The following is a 16,049-nucleotide window of genomic DNA, read 5'->3' as shown; positions in this document are numbered from 1 at the left end:
AAAAAAAACGTTTTCAAATCGCTGCGCAAATACCGTGACATGAAAAATGAAAGCGATCGCCGTTTTATTCCCTAATGTCTCTGCTATAAAAAACGTATAATGTTTGGGGGTAATAAGTAATTTTCCAGCAAAAAGTACTGATTTAAACTTGTAAACAAAAAGCCTGGTCGGTAAGTGGTTAAAATGATGTTTATGAAAAAATATCATGTGGTTACATTTAAAACAAGTAGATTTACTAAAGAGTGTCATGAACATCACTTCTGGCTTCTTTTGACAAAGCTGTTTGCCACACTGTCATGCTGACTTTCCAACTTAAGTTTATTGGGCCACTGACCTGGGAATCTGACTTTCTCTTTCATTCATTGACAAACACAACTACTGATTATTATAACCATTGGGTTATACTGCCCTCTACAGGAGTAGAACACTAGGCAGAAAAAGAATCTGGCTACGCTTATGGTCAGCAGTCCCAGAAGGTAAACTCCCTCTCGCTATAGGCACTCAGTTTTTTCATTCAGGAGTAAAGAACCTAGTTCCTTGCTGGGATGTCTGGTCCTGGCAAATTTTTTCTTTTTAGATACAAATTTTTTCTCCTGGATTTTTCCTGTGAGATCTACAATTAACTGCCGGACTGGGCGGCAGGCTGGATAATCTAGATCCAGTGGTCACCCCAGTATGGCCAGCGAGCGCGCGCAGACCTCAACTCCGCACTAGGTCGACCGTGACATAGCCCCACTGGATGGGGGTTGGCCTGCGAGTTAAATGCCTCGCGAGGTCGCATACGACCAGGTCTTGGCCCGAGTCGCATCATTCCTCCTGGTCGACAGCCCCCGTTTCAATGGAAAGACGTTCTCTCTGGAGCGGTGCCCACCCGGTTCCTGGTATGATGAGTAGCTGTCCCTCCCCCTCCCCCTGGAGGGTTTTGTGGTGGAGGTGGGCCCCTCCATGGGACGGTTTCCCTTCTTCCCCTCAGGCACCCCCCTTTCATCTTGCCCCCATCCTACCCCCCCTCCACTTATGCTAGGGCTCTTTGGGTGGTCTGGTCCACCTCCTGGGGTGGGGGCAGGGTGCTATACTGGTGATGGGGGCTAGGGGGGTGCGCCGCCGGTGACCGGACGATCGGCTGTGCGAGGGGGGGGTTGTACCTGGTGGAAGCGTCCTGCCTGGGTTTGTCCTTGAGGCCTAGGGATCCCTCCTAGGTCCCTGGAAGGCTTGTGGTGCCGCACGGGGGCCGCCATTTTGTTGTAGCCTGTGTGTTTGTATGCACGGGGGCCTTTTTGCGGTGGTTTGCCATTGCGATTTCGGTGGTGGGAGCCCCTCCTCACCCCCTGGTGCTGACTCCTGGGTCCTTTCATTTCCTAAACGCCGCACGTGGAGTGCAAATTATCCTGGTAGCTGCAAGTGCCTGTTTCTGCTGGGTGGGTAGTCTGGTGGGGTTCTCTTCTTCTATGCTGAGGATCGCTTGGTGCTTTGTACCTGACGAAGGGGTGGTGCTGCCAGCGCGGTGGGGATTGTCACTTGCACTGTTATACTCCTTTTTTATTGGGTCCACCTGTTGACTCATGGAGTCTTTGGAGCACATCTCCCCACCTGATCCCCTTTCTGAGGCTGTGGGACCCTCAGGGTCCCAACCATCTACCGATGCACTGATGGCGGTCCTGGAGTCCTTTGTGTCCCGGGTGAAGGTAGCTTTCAGATGACAGGCTAGCAAAAAGCACCCCCCAACTTCCCCTGCCTCATCTGTCTGTTAAGGTCTTACCTTGCCCTCCCGTTGGAAGCCATCATGGACATGTGCAGACTGCTGCCTCTTATAGACTCTAAATGCATCATCTTTTGCCTGCTGCCTGGGTGTCGCACAGTGATGATGCTGCTGCACACCTGACTATATCTATCACCTGATAGGTTGCAGTCCTTGCCCTTGGTTTTTGTGCTCCAATGTGCATCTCTGCTTGCTAGCAGTCTTCTATTCTCTGTGTTCCTCTGTAAATTACCTGGCTTGGCTGATGACTCTCCTGGCTCTTGACCCAGCATTGGCAGACTACCCGCTTCTGGACTCGACCCCAGCTTGGATGATTACCCGCTTCTGGACCTTACCCCAGCTTGTACCTGCTCCCACTTCCTCACTCTTGCTGTGCGTTCATTGTTTGCTCCAATAAACTGCTTTATTTTACCTGCATCCCCGTGTGGTCTGGTTTCCTGGCACCCTGACACTGTCTTATCAGATCCTGAACATGGGTCACCCTGTTGGGTCTGCAACCACATACCCGGAATCCTCTGATAGTGAGGACGATTCCTCCACATCTGCAACCACGCACAAAAAGGCGCTGGTGGAAGCACTGATTGTATCTGTGCGTGAGACCTTGAAGATGGAGAACAAGGTTGCAGCTGCGCAAGTTCCTTTGGCACTCACAAGCCATCCAGAGCGGCCAAGGTGTTTCCTTTCCCTGCCTATTTTGAAAAAATTGTTGCTAAAGAGTGGGGACGACCAAAGCGTCCCCTTGGGGTCCCTAAGGGATTTTCTAGGCGTTTCCCCTTATAAGGAGTCCATTATTTAGAAGTGGACTGTTCCACCAGTGGCGGACCATCCAGTTTCCAGATCAAACAAGGCAACCATGATTCTGGTTGAAGAGTCCCCGGCCTTTAAGGATCCAGCTGACAGGAAGGCTGTGGCCCGCAATATGTAAACTCTGGCTAGTTCGACACTGAGGCCAGGATTCACCATTGCCCTGGTGTCACAAACTCTGACCGAGTGGGCTAAGCTTTTACGCCATGACCTGGAGCGAGAACAGCTCCCCCTGCCTTTGCTGAGCTGGCAGACCAGCTGGTTTCAGTTTATCTGTGATGCCTCTTTGGATGCGGCTCCCCTAGTGGCTCGGCTCTCTGTTTTCAGGAGAGGTCCTTCGGCGTGTCTTTTGGCTCAAGTGCTGGTCTGGGGACCAGACTTCTGGAAAGGGCTTGACTGATCTACCCTTTCAAGGAGATTGCCTGTTTGTAGCTACCCTGGATGCCATCATTAAAGGTCTAACAGGGGGGAAGAGTACCCTTTCTTTCGCAATTTACTAAGAGCAAGGAACCTCTTCGTAGACGTGGGCCCTCCGTCTCAGCTCATAGGAATTTTTTTTATCCCTCAGGGTCGACTGACAAGGGCTCGAAGCCTTTCAGGGCCTCCTCTGGAGCATCCAAATGAACCTGGTCTGCCAAGCCGAGAGCGGGCTTCTCCAGACTTCAGCATAAAGGTGTGCCCTCACCTGGATCGGGGGTGGGGGGACATCTTCGCTGGTTTCCGGACCTGTGGACTTTCCTGGTACAAGACAAGTGGGTCCACAAAGTAATTCGGTCTGGCTACAAGATCAAGTTTCGCTCTTGTGTCCTGGCAAGGTTCTTTCCTTCCAACTTGTGCCTGTTCCCAGACACTTTACAGGGTCTGTTTGGGGTGGTACAAGACCTGTTACTTCAAGGGGTGATTACTCGGTTCTGATTTTGGAACGTTGTCAGGGTTTTGCTTAAACCTGTTTACACTTCCCAGGAAGGAAGGCAAGGTGCGTCTAATACTGAACCTTAAGGCACTGAACTGCTTTGTGCGGATGCAGAAGTTCAGAATGGAGGCCAATCGCAGGGTGGGGGCATCCCTGCGTCAGGAGGATTTTCTTGCTTCTATCGACATCAAGGATGCTTACCTTCACATTTCAATATGTGCCTGTCACCAGCGCTTCCTCTGCTTTGCCACGGGAGAGGAGCATTATCAGTTTGTGGTGTTACCCTTTGGTCTCGCCTCTGCTCCTCGGGTCTTCACAAAAGTGTTAGCACTGGTGCTAGCTTTGTTACGCCAAAGGGGGATCATGGTACTGGGCTACTTGGACAACCTCTCTCTGCGATCAGAGTCTCCTACTGCTCTAGTGGAAAACCTGGAGATCACCATACCAATTCTGCGGTAGTTCGGCTGGATTATGAATTTTCGGAAGTCTGCTCTGATTCTGTCCAAAAAACTGGACTATCTGGGTCTGACTCTGGACTCAGCCTTAGCCAGAGTTCTCCTTCCTCTGGACAAACTCCAGAAATTGAAGGCTGAAATTCGTCTCCTGCTATCCAGCAGATGGTCATCCCGCCGAAATTGCATGCGGGTGCTGGGCCTGATGAGGTCTACCTTTTTTGAGGTGGTCTTGTTTGCACAGTTCCATACGAGGTCCCTGCAAAGGGAGATTCTAGCGAAATGGGACAAGACTCTGCAGTCTCTGGACAATCCGATCCGGCTGAGTCTGAGGAAAAAAGGAGTCCCTGATATGGTGGCTTCGCTCTCCTGCTCTTCGTTTGGGCAGTGGTCACCATGGATGCCAGCCTGTCAGGTCGGGGAGGCGTCCTCTGCAAAAATTCTGCTCAGGGGATCAGGACACTGAAAGAATCCAGACTACTGATCAATGTCTTGGAACTCCAATTGATCAGACTGTGTCTTGACTATTGAACTGATCGTCTTCAGGGATGCCCAGCGCACATTCAGGCAGACAATGCCACAGCTGGGGCTTATGTTAATCACCATGGCGGCACAAGAAGTGTCCTGGCAGCTTTGGAGGTAGCCTTCTAACATTCTAAGGTGGGAAGAACGGTTCATTCCAGCCCTCTCCGCGGTACACATTCCAAGGGTGGAAAACTGGCAGGCGGATTACCTCGGTCAGCAGGCGGTGGTTCATGGGGAGTGGTCTCTTCATCCGGAGGTGTTTTATCAGTTATTTCTTTGGTGGGGGTGTCCCTGAAGTGGATCTGTTGGCGTCTCAGCTCAACAGAAAGGTGCAGAGGTTTGTGGCTCGGTTACAGGATCCTTTGGCGGATGCCACAGACGTGCTGTTGGCACCGTGGGGGGTCAGTATCGTCTGATTTATGCCTTCCCTCTTCTCAAGCTTCTGCCAAGATTTCTACACCGGATTGAAGCAGAAGGGATTTCGGTCATCTTAGTGGCTCTGGACTGACCTCGCCGGACTTGGTATGCTGATCTCGTGCAGCTGGTTGCCGACGTTCCTTGGAGGCTTCCTCTCAGAGAGGATCTGCTGTCCCAAGGAACAATTTTTCTTCCTGCTTTACAGTCGTTGGCTTTGACGGCTTGGCTGTTGAGCGCCAGGTGCTGAAGGATAGAGGTTTATCGGAGTCTGTGATTCCTTCGCTATTAAAAGCTAGGAAATCTACTTCTAGGAAGATCTACCATTGTATGTGGAAGACGTACATTTTGTGGTGTGAGTCTCTTGAGGTTCATCCTCGCTCCTCCTCGGTGGCTCGGATCTTGACCTTCCTTTAATGGGGGTTGAACAGAAATTGGCCTTGAGTACCATCAAGGGCCAGGTGTCGGCTTTGGCGGTCTTCTTCCAATGGCCCTTGGCCACACACTCCCTGGTGCGTACCTTTTCTTCAGGGTGTCCGACATTTGGTTCCTCCAGTGCGGTCTCTGTTGCCACCTCAATTTGGTGCTTTTGGTCCTCCAGAAGCCTCCCTTTGAGAACCTTCAGGAGATTCTCTTGCTTACACTGTTTCAGAAAGTGTTTTTTTTTTTTTTTTTTTTTTGTGGCTTTTACCTCTGCATGCAGGGTGTCGGAACTGGTGGCGTTATCCTGTCGTTCTCCTTACCTGGTGATTCACAGAGACAAGGTGGTTCTTTGCCCTTGTCGTTCCTCCCAAAGGTTGTCTCTGATTTTCATTTGAATGAAGACATTGTGTTGCCTTCCCTGTGTCCCAAGCCTAAACATCCAAAGAAAATTGCCTTGCATGCCTGGGATGTGGTCCGGGCAATTAGGGTGTACCTGACAGCTACGGAGTCTTTCAGAAAGTCAGACTCACTATTTTGTTCTCACGGATGGGCCTCAGAGGGTTGTCCGCTTCCTCCGACCATTGCTAGATGGATCAGACAGGCAGGTATTCAGGCCTATTCCATCAAGGGCCAGGTTCCTCCTTTCCCTGCGCACTCTACTCGGGCGCTTAGTGCCTCCTGGGCCTTCTGTCATCAGAGGTTAGTGACACAGGTTTGCAAGGTGGCCACCTGATTGCCAGTGCATACTTTCACAAAGTTTTATAAGGTGGATGTGTTGGCATCTGCGTATACTTCTTTTTGCCTGCAAGGTTTTGCTGTTTAGAGGACCTGATCATCTTTGAGGGTATATATATATTTTTTTTTTTTTTTTCAAGTGGGCTCCAGTTTTGGTTGAGCTCCTGTTGCCTAGTTGGCTACTGTTTATCCTTGGGAATTTTTTTGTTTTTCCCACCCCTCATGTTTGACACTGCTTTGCGACGTCCCAATGGTTATGAAGATCAGGAGCTGTGTGCGTCAATGAACGAAAGAGAAAATGGGATTTTTGACTTACCGTAAAATCAATTTCTCTGATGTTCATTGACAGACACAACACCTGCCCCTCTGTGGAGTTGTAATTCTTCTGACACTGCTTGTACCTATAGCAGGGAGTATACCCCCTGGGACTGCCCATAGGCGTAGCCAGTTTCTTCTTCTGCCTATTGTCCTACTCCTGTAGTGGGCAGTATAACCCAATGGTTATCAAGATCAGGAGCTGTGTCCGTCAAACATCAGAGAAATGGATTTTACGGTAAGTCAAAAATCACATTTTCTTTTCTGTCTTTCCTGATCAGCTTACTTGTTCCAGATCAGTGGCTCGGAATTTAGTGAAGCCATGGGCTCAGCATTGGGGAGCCCATACATGAGTCAGTTTTTAAAATATAATATGGAATGGGTGAACCTTATAGTAGATAATAACAAGATCAGATGAAAAGCCAGCTTCATTGTGAATATTAAAAAATATCACACCACAGCGTTTCCAGCAAGTCTCATTACCAGAGGAGTTGGACCCCCATGTTATAGAGTGGTCAGATAGGCATATATCACAAGACTATCCCAATCCACAGCATTTAGGTGGCAGGTGAAGCAGCTCCCATCACAATATCTAGGGCTGTATGTAGGAATTTACACCACTGGTACCATGATCATGTACGCACTCAGATACCCGATCATATGACATACAGCAATGTAATAAACATGAAAGGTTGCATAATGTAAAACATGTTCATAAATGGCAAATATTTTATTAAAATTGTACTTACAAACATCCAATAAAAACGAGCATCAGAATAAGATCAATCAAAAAAGTTGTGGCTCGTAGCGTGCTTGTGTCATTTGTCAAGTCCTGTCTACTGCATTTCGTCATCAAGTAGACATCGTCAGATGAGTCGGTTTGTTTAGTTCAGCTAACAGGTTGAACAAAAAAAAACTGACCTGATTCCCCCATCAACACACTCAATGTGGATGAAGGAAACCTCCTGCTGAGCTATTGTATTTTTATAGCAAGGAAACTTCCCCGTCATCAGAATACACTGATAAGCAGTGCCGGCTATAGCCTGCAGCATTGATCGAGCTGCAAAAATCCAACGGTGGTTGTACAGAAGTCATTCGGCCTACAGCTAGTCCATACATGGATCGAAATTTGTCCGGTCCTGCTGAACTGGCCTAATTTCAATCTATGTATGGCCAGCTTAATAGCCAACAAGCATTTTCAGAAAGACCAGTAATAGCTTGCACCAAATTTCTATCATGGCGAGTTTACGTTATACAGCTTTGTGATATTAACCAGAAATACAAGGTTTGTAGAAGAGAAGTGTTCAGATAGTGTGTAGACAGTATAGTCTGACCCCTAGGCAACTGTTCAAATCATATAAATGATATACAGTACATCTGTTAAGTAAACCAGAGGCTAGGTTTAATTTTGGGTGCTCCTTTTTAAGCTTCATTCTTTTTTTTTTTTTCTTTTTTTTATAGTTTTTATCATTCCCAGAATGGACAAAATTCACAAACCAATATGTAGTACAAAAAAAAATATAATGACCATTACTGACACCAGGATAATCAAGTATGAGAAGTAGTAGAAGAATAAGATGCCATATAAAATATCTTGTATACGGAAAGCTTCCATAAACAATCTTTATGTACTATGAAATGCCCAAGGGCAGCTAAATTGAACAGACAATTAATGAGTCACTGGTTTCAACTGTAGGACATCATTGCAGCAGTGAATCTGGTTTAGGTAGTCGGCTACTGGAATGGGAGGTTACCATGACAGTATAGGGACACAGAAACAGGGGTAGTAGGGGCCAATTGGAAGGGGAAGTGAAGCTAACAAGGAGGGTAAATGAGGGAAGAGAATTGATCCAAATGGGCAAGTATGGGTAGGCAGGGGAATGCGGGAGAAAGACAAAGGATGGAAGAAGGTATGCCACATGAGGGAAGATATTAGCCCTTACCACAAGGTGTGACTAAGCTGTGAAAACTGGACAGTTAGGAAGGTAAAAAGATGAGGGGGTAAAAGATGTATTATTCAGTAATAGTGGGAATATAAGCTGAGTATGAGGAACTCAGACAGACAAGATCTGTTTGAATTCCTTTGTGGGGGAGTATTCTATCCAGTTAACCAAGTAGTATGGAACCTAGCATGTTTCCTTCATAGAACTTGTCAAATCCTCCATATGCCCAGTATCTTCAATGTAACGGATTCACTACTGTATTGACAATGGGGAAGAGATCTTTCAGGATGCAAGAGCATTCTGCATTAAGTGTCTCACCATCTATTTTTTTGTATGCTTTTAGGGACACTGTATTATATTGTAGATGAAAAATCGCTGGTGTCTTCAGTACAGGCAAATTAAACTTTTTTTTTTTTTTTTTTTGTGGACATGTGACCAAATTTTATTGTAATACTAGAGTACCTAGTTTGCAAACACTGTAAGTTAGAGATAAGGCTTTAAATGTTGGAACTTTAACTAGTGCAGTTTATTTCCTTCATACATAAAGAATTTGGGTCTTTATTTCTCAGCTATTTGGAAATAAAAATGAACATTAAACATGTATTGTAACATGTATTTTACCTTTTTTATAAGGTGGCATTTCATTCATGGTTGGCTTTATTTTGCATAGGGTGAGCCTAGACATGACCTCTGTCCAGGGAAACACTGGCCCAAAATGGGAAGAGAAAAACAATACAGCTTTTTGGAGAGGCCGAGACAGTTGTAAAGAGAGGCTGGAGCTGGTGAAGATGAGCAGAAAACATCCTGACCTAATAGATGCTGCTTTCACAAACTTTTTTTTCTTCAAACATGACGAAAGCCTCTATGGCCCTATTGTACAGCCTATATCTTTTTTTGACTTCTTTAAGGTAAGCGACTATTGCTGCACTGCTTTTATCTACTTCAGAGCTTGGAATTATTTGTGAACATATTTTTTATCACAAAATACAGTTTTAGGGCTTTAGGCTAGGTTTATACCGTTGCGGTTTTGCAGGCCACGTTTGCATGGGCACGGCAGCCCATTTATTTGAAAAAGTTTCCTGCAGCATTTTGAAAAACAGCGGCCGGGAAATCGCATGGTACTTTTGCATCATGTGATTTCCCTGCGGTTCCCACAAATATACAGTATCTCACAAAAGTGAGTACACCCCTCACATTTTTGTAAATATTTTATTCTATCTTTTCATGTGACAACACTGAAGAAATTACCCTTGGCTACAATGTAAAGTAGTGAGCGTACAGCTTGTATAACATTGTACATTTGCTGTCCCCTCAAAATAACTCAACACACAGCCATTAATGTCTAAACCGCTGGCAACAAAAGTTAGTACACCCCTAAGTGGAAATGTCCAAATTCAACCAAAAGTGTCAATATTTTGTGTGGCCACCATTATTTTCCAGCACTGCCTTAACCCTCTTGGGCATGGAGTTCACCGGAGGTTCAAAGGTTGCCTCTGGAGTCCTCTTCCACTCCTCCATGACAACATCACGGAGCTGGTGGATGTTAGAGACCTTGCGCTCCTCCATCTTCCGTTCGAGGATGCCCCACAGATGCTCAATAGGGTTTAGGTCTGGAGTCATGCTTGGCCAGTCCATCACCTTTACCCTCAGCTCCTTTAGCAAGGCAGTGGTCATCTTGGAGGTGTGTTTGGAGTCGTTATCATGTTGAAATACTGCCCTGCGGCCCAGTCTCCAAAGGGAGGGGCTCATTCTCTGCTTCAGTATGTCACAGTACATGTTGGCATTCATGGTTCCCTCAATGAACTATAGCTCCTCAGTGTCGGCAGCACTCATGCAGCCCCAGACTATGACACTCCCACCACCATGCTTGACTGTAGGCAAGACACACTTGTCTTTGTATTCCTCACCTGGTTGCCGGCACACACGCTTGACACCATCTGAACCAAAAATGTTTATCTTGGTCTCATCATACCAGAGGACATGGTTCCAGTAATCCATGTCCTTAGTCTGCTTGTCTTCAGCAAACTGTTTGGGGGCTTTCTTGTGCATCATCTTTAGAAGAGGCTTCCTTCTGGAATTACAGCCATGCAGACCAATTTGATGCAGTGTGCAGCGTATGGTCTGAGCACTGACAGGCTGACTCCCCACCCCTTCAACCTCTGCAGCAATGCTAGCAGCTCTCACGCGTCTATTTCCCAAAGACAACCTGTGGATATGACACTGAGCACGTGCATCCAACTTCTTTGGTCGACAATGGCGAGGCCTATTCTGAGTGGAACCTGTCCTGCTAAACCGCTGTATGGTCTGCAGCTCAGTTTCAGGATCTTGGCAATCTTCTTATAGCCTAGGCCATCTTTATGTAGAACAACAATTTTTTTTTTTTTTTTTTTGTTCAGATCCTCAGAGAGTTCTTTGCCATGAGATGCCATGTTGAACTTCCAGTGATCAGCATGAGAGAGTGAGAGCGATAACACCAAATTTAACACACCTGCTCCCCATTCACACCTGAGACCTTGTGACACTAACGAGTCACACGACACGGGGTCAGGAAAATGGCTAATTGGGCCCAATTTGGACATTTTTACTTAGGGGTGTACTCACTTTTGTTGCCAGCGGTTTAGACATTAATAGCTGTGTGTTGGGTTATTTTGAGGGGACAGAAAATTTACAGTTATACAAGCTGTACACTCACTACTTTACATTGTAGCAAAGTGTAATTTCTTCAGTGTTGTCACATGAAAAGATATAATAAAATATTCACAAAAATGTGAGGGGTGTATTCACTTTTGTGAGATACTGTATAATATACAGTGAATTATTTTTCTGGTTAAAAATACATTTCTAGTTTTTCTTCTGAAAGATGTGCATCGGAAATAAATGTAATAAGAATTTATATAAAAGCATTGACCGCTATGCATATGAAATTTTGCACCTCTAGACATTTTCTATTGTGGCTTTTCCACAGAAACAGGTCTGATAATGCATTTATAGATCAAAGGGGAAAAAGGGAAAATGATTTTTTTTAAGGGAACATGATCAATAAACACTTAAATAAAACCTAAGTTTTCTAGCAAATATTAAATATTTAATATCCCTTGTAATCAAGCTATTTAAATAAAACAAAGCTTTTATAATACACATTATTAGTTCTGTAAACATCTGCTTCATTTTTCCTAAACACAAACGTTCTATAATATAAATGTTGCTTCATTGTTTGGTGTTATTTTCCTTTGGTGTGTCTGTTTTCCCAATAACCAGTCAGCTTATGTTTTATGAAAAGCACAGCTTGAGTAGTAAATATGTGTACCAAATATGTTACCTTTACATACAGAAGCTGTGCAGCCACACACAGTGTTACATGGACATTTTGTCAGCCTCATTTATTAACTATGTAAAAAGTGAGTTGTGGTTACAGTCTAAAAATGAAGTCTCCTACAAGGCTAAAGTGCAGTTATTATACATTTATTATGTTATTATTATATACTAGACATTAAGCCCGTTAAATTAACGGGCGCTAGAACATATGTGGTCAAACATTTGTAAAAAAAGACTTGTTCCAGTTAAGTGAGAGCCTCTGTCAGCTCTGCATCCCTGTTGCCCTAGCAACGTCGGGGACATGCGCAGCTCTCGCTTATCTCGTTCTTTTTTTCTAACAACGCGAGAGCCGCATGACGTAGCCAGTTCTGCGCATAGCGTCCCTGTTGCCCTAGCAACATTGGGGACATGCGCAGAGCTGACCAAGCGTGACATCTCTCGCCCGCCGCCACTTGTAACGGCTGCTGCCGCTTAGCAGTAAGTCCACGCGAGCGCGTGCCCGCGCACACCCGCCGCTTCAACAGTTTCGCCCGGCCGCCCGAAGTCTCTGCGCTCCAAGTCCCAACGGCTGTCCGTGGGGCACATGCGCAGTAGCGCAATCCAACGGACACAGGGACTGGACGCAGAGACACTTGTACTTTATATGTATAGATAATGATAATAATTCCCCTCCCTACGTGATGTCATTGTGTGTGATGGCAGGCTTCTGTGCGGAGACATGAGACAAAGAGCAAACACACACAATGACGGGCAGGGCACAGCCATGCTGCCAGGCGCTCCTTACCATTACCAGGCTTCCCCCACAGCTTCACGCACTTCCTGTTTCCTTCCCTTTTTCTCTTGTTCCTCAAGCCGAGACCAATCCCGGAGTGACGACCCGGGAAGTAAGCTGAGACTTCTGCGCATGCTCACCAGCCCTTTTCCCAGTCTCGCACAGCCTTGAAGCCGAGGCGGCCATGTTTTTGTCAGGAGCTTTTTTGATTGGCCGGCTTTCCGTAGCGTCGGGCCGTGATTGGTGCATAAGTGTTGTCAGTGGTGTTTTAATTGTTTTGTAGAGGGGAGTACGCCACGTTTTGGTTGGCTGCCGGCTGCTTGCTGGAGGAGGTTGTGCTGAAGAAGAGTGCCCGGCCGCCCAAAGTCTCTGCGCTCCAAGTCCCAACGGCTGTCCGTGGGGCACATGCGCAGTAGCTCAATCCCACGGACACAGGGACTGGACACTTGTACTTATAGTAGATGATGGTGAAGGATGATAATAGAGGATGATGGTGAAGGATGATGGTGATGGAGGATGATAAGGTGACAATAAAATCACATTTGCACATGCCAAGTCCAATCTATGGGGGATGGGGCGCATATTTATTCCCACACATCCACCTCAGCCCCCCCCCCCCACCATACCCTGCTATGGGGAGGGAGGTCATTGCCATTATAGGTGGAGGTATCTCCCTTCCCCCAATGTTTATATGGTATCTGCACACCCGGTGGAGATGTATACTGATAATATTATCAGGATTGACGGTATATGTTGGAGATACAATGAGGAAGTGATATACATCGGTAATATAATAATTGTGGCAGTATATAATGATACAATGTGGCAGTATATGTCAGTGATATCATGTATAGTGTGGAGGGATCGTGGTATATTTCGGTGATATCATGTATGGTGCGGAGGAGTGGCGGTATAGGTCGGCGATATTCCCGGAAGTGCTGTGTCTGGCATGCCCGGTAGGGGGCAGTGCAGAGCCTGGCTCCTCCCCCAGATTGTAGACGGATGTCGGGTGTGCAGGCCGGTGTCCTGCCGAAAACTCCAACCTGCCGAAATATCCAACCACGTTATTTCCGGTGAGTGTACACTGGGAATAATTGGAGATTTTGAGCACTTGGTGTTTTCACACAACACCGGCAGCCTATACACCCAAGTACATGGTATAATTAGTGCAGATTCTTACAACGCCCGCTAGTAACCAAAAACATGGTCGCCTCCAAGGCGGCGACAACTGCCGGGCGGAGTAAGAATCTGCATTAATTATACCATGTACTCGGGTGTATAGGCTGCCGGTGTTGTGTGAAAACACCAATTGCTCAAAATCTCCGATTATTCCCAGTGTACACTCACCGGAAATAACATGGTTGGAGATTTTGGCAGGTTGGAGTTTTCAGCAGTACACCGGGCGGCAGGTAACGGGAGAAGGGGGAGGGACAGCGGGCTCATCGAAAATAAAAACTATCAGCAGACTTCTCTCTCTCTCTCTCGATCTCTCTCTCGATCTCTCTCTCGATCTCTCTCGATCGATCTCTCTCGATCGATCTCGATCGATCAATCTCTCTCTCTCGATCGATCTCTCTCTCTCGATCTCTCTCGATTTCGATCTCTCTCGATCTCTCTCGATTTCAATCTCTCTCGATTTCGATCTCTCTCGATTTCGATCTCTCTCGATTTCGATCTCTCTCGATCTCTCTCATGATCCCTCTCTCATGATCTCTCTCTCTCTCTCTCTCTCTCTCTCTCTCTCTCTCTCTCTCTCTCTCTCTCTCTCTCCCTCTCCCTCTCCCTCTCCCTCTCCCTCTCCCTCTCCCTCTCCCTCTCCCTCTCCCCCTCTCTCCCTCTCTCCCTCTCCCTCTCCCTCTCTCTCCCTCTCTCCCTCTCTCTCCCTCTCTCTCCCTCTCTCTCTCTCTCTCTCTCTCTCTCTCTCTCCCTCTCTCCCTCTCTCCCTCTCTCCCTCTCTCCCTCTCTCCCTCTCTCCCTCTCTCCCTCTCTCCCTCTCTCCCTCTCTCCCTCTCTCCCTCTCTCATGATCCCTCTCTCTCTCATGATCCCTCTCTCTCTCATGATCCCTCTCTCTCTCATGATCCCTCTCTCTCTCTGCTCTCTTAGGGTGATCCCCATTCTCTCTGTGGCTGATCCTCGGTGTAATCTCCCTGTAGCGCCCCCCTCAGTGTGGTGCCGGTATTGCTCCTCCGGTCACTCACCGTCGCTCTCGGCCCTCACCAGCAGAGACATGCCCTTCAGGCAGTCCACATATCCGGAGGAGACGTGTCCCGTGCCCCGGTCATCCCACTGCCGGTCCTCGTTCAGGGTATAGACCTTCACCCGCCGTAGGGTGTCCATCATCCTGGGTGCCCCGTGCAGGCCCGATCCCCGGGCTCTCCTAAAGGCCGCAGTCTCCGCACTCCAGGGGGTGGGAGTCTCCACAGATCGGAACGCCAGCCAATCCTGAGGAGGAAGTGAAGTGGGCGGGGATCCGCTCGGATCCGCTCCTGTGTAACACGCCCACCCAGTGCCGGCTGGCCGCTCGAAGTCTCTCTGCGTCCCAACGGCTGTCCGTGGGGCACATGCGCAGTAGCGCAATCCCACGGACACAGGGAAACTGGACGCAGAGACACTTGCATTTTATTAGTATCGATTATATTAGTTATTATACATGTATTATCCTCCCATTTATTCTTATGGGTAAGTTGTGCTCTGCTGGACTGGTAGAGGCCATCATGGGTTACCCATAGAAATAAATGGGACTGCAGCATTCATGCAGAAGAGGACTGGGTGGGGATGATTGTGTGGTAAAACCTGTGATTCTGGACAGGGTCACACAGTAAAGTGCTGTACACATGGGTCGTATGTCAAGCATCATCAGCTTGTTCAATAAAAACAGTCCGACATTCGGCCTGTGTGTATGGCAGCCAGTCGGACAGCATGCTGGAAAACCAGCCACCTACCAACTCCCGATCAGTGCTCTCAGCCAATGGCTGAGACGCTTACCAGATTGTTCTGGTGGAGGGGCTATCCCCCTGTGAGAACACAATAGCACAGTAGGGAAATTGCTGTACTAACATTGGATTGTTAGTACAGCAGCTCCAATCTGAGCTGTGAGTTTTTTTTTTTTTAATTCAACCTGCTAAAGATAGAGGAGGAAGATCAAGGTGGGCAATGCTTAGAGGGATGGGGGATTTTAATTAAGGGACAGTTGTACCAAAGGATAGTTGTCTATTAAATCAAAGCAAAGCCAGAACTCCTTGTCCTTGCTCAGTGAGGCAAAAATTATCTTAGGCAGAATTTTTAGAAGGGATCTTCAGTAGCAGGTTACATAGGCCCTTAGAACATGTTTCTTTTTCTTTGAGTTAATTCACCTGCACGAGTATAACTCTCAATGGAAAATCTCCAATAATATTTGTGTTAAAACTTTTATTTCAGTAATACATATATACAGTCTGTTACTTGGGCGATATAATCTGAAAATTCTGAAAATAAAGATAATGCAGTGTTGTACCGATCAGGATATAAGACATAATATTGCAATGCCAGTTTTGTCATACAGCAAAATGAAGTAAAACAACCAACAAAGAAGTTGTGAAATGTTAAACAGTGATGGCTGCAGGGGAGTTAGGACCTCGTTTAAAGCACATTCTGAGAGAGAGATTACAATCCTTTACTTCCATCATTTAATACACAAT

At 46.9% G+C, this 16,049-nt stretch overlaps 1 protein-coding gene across 1 annotated transcript in view; it reads left to right on the top strand.

Annotated features, from left to right (window-relative positions):
* The window catches only part of POGLUT2 (protein O-glucosyltransferase 2), a 97,733-nt gene that overhangs the window by 43,146 nt on the left and 38,538 nt on the right, over positions 1-16,049 (top strand). Inside the window, exon 6 of the mRNA XM_082244516.1 lies at positions 8,954-9,191. Coding sequence (XP_082100642.1) covers positions 8,954-9,191 — 238 coding nt within the window. The remainder of the gene's footprint in view (positions 1-8,953; positions 9,192-16,049) is intronic.

Source organism: Pelophylax lessonae (genome assembly GCF_965119305.1).
Source record: "Pelophylax lessonae genome assembly, chromosome: 2".
In the NCBI taxonomy this organism is placed as follows: domain Eukaryota; kingdom Metazoa; phylum Chordata; class Amphibia; order Anura; family Ranidae; genus Pelophylax; species Pelophylax lessonae.
Note: the sequence above shows the minus strand (reverse complement) of the source record. Positions and strands in the feature narration are given on the sequence as shown.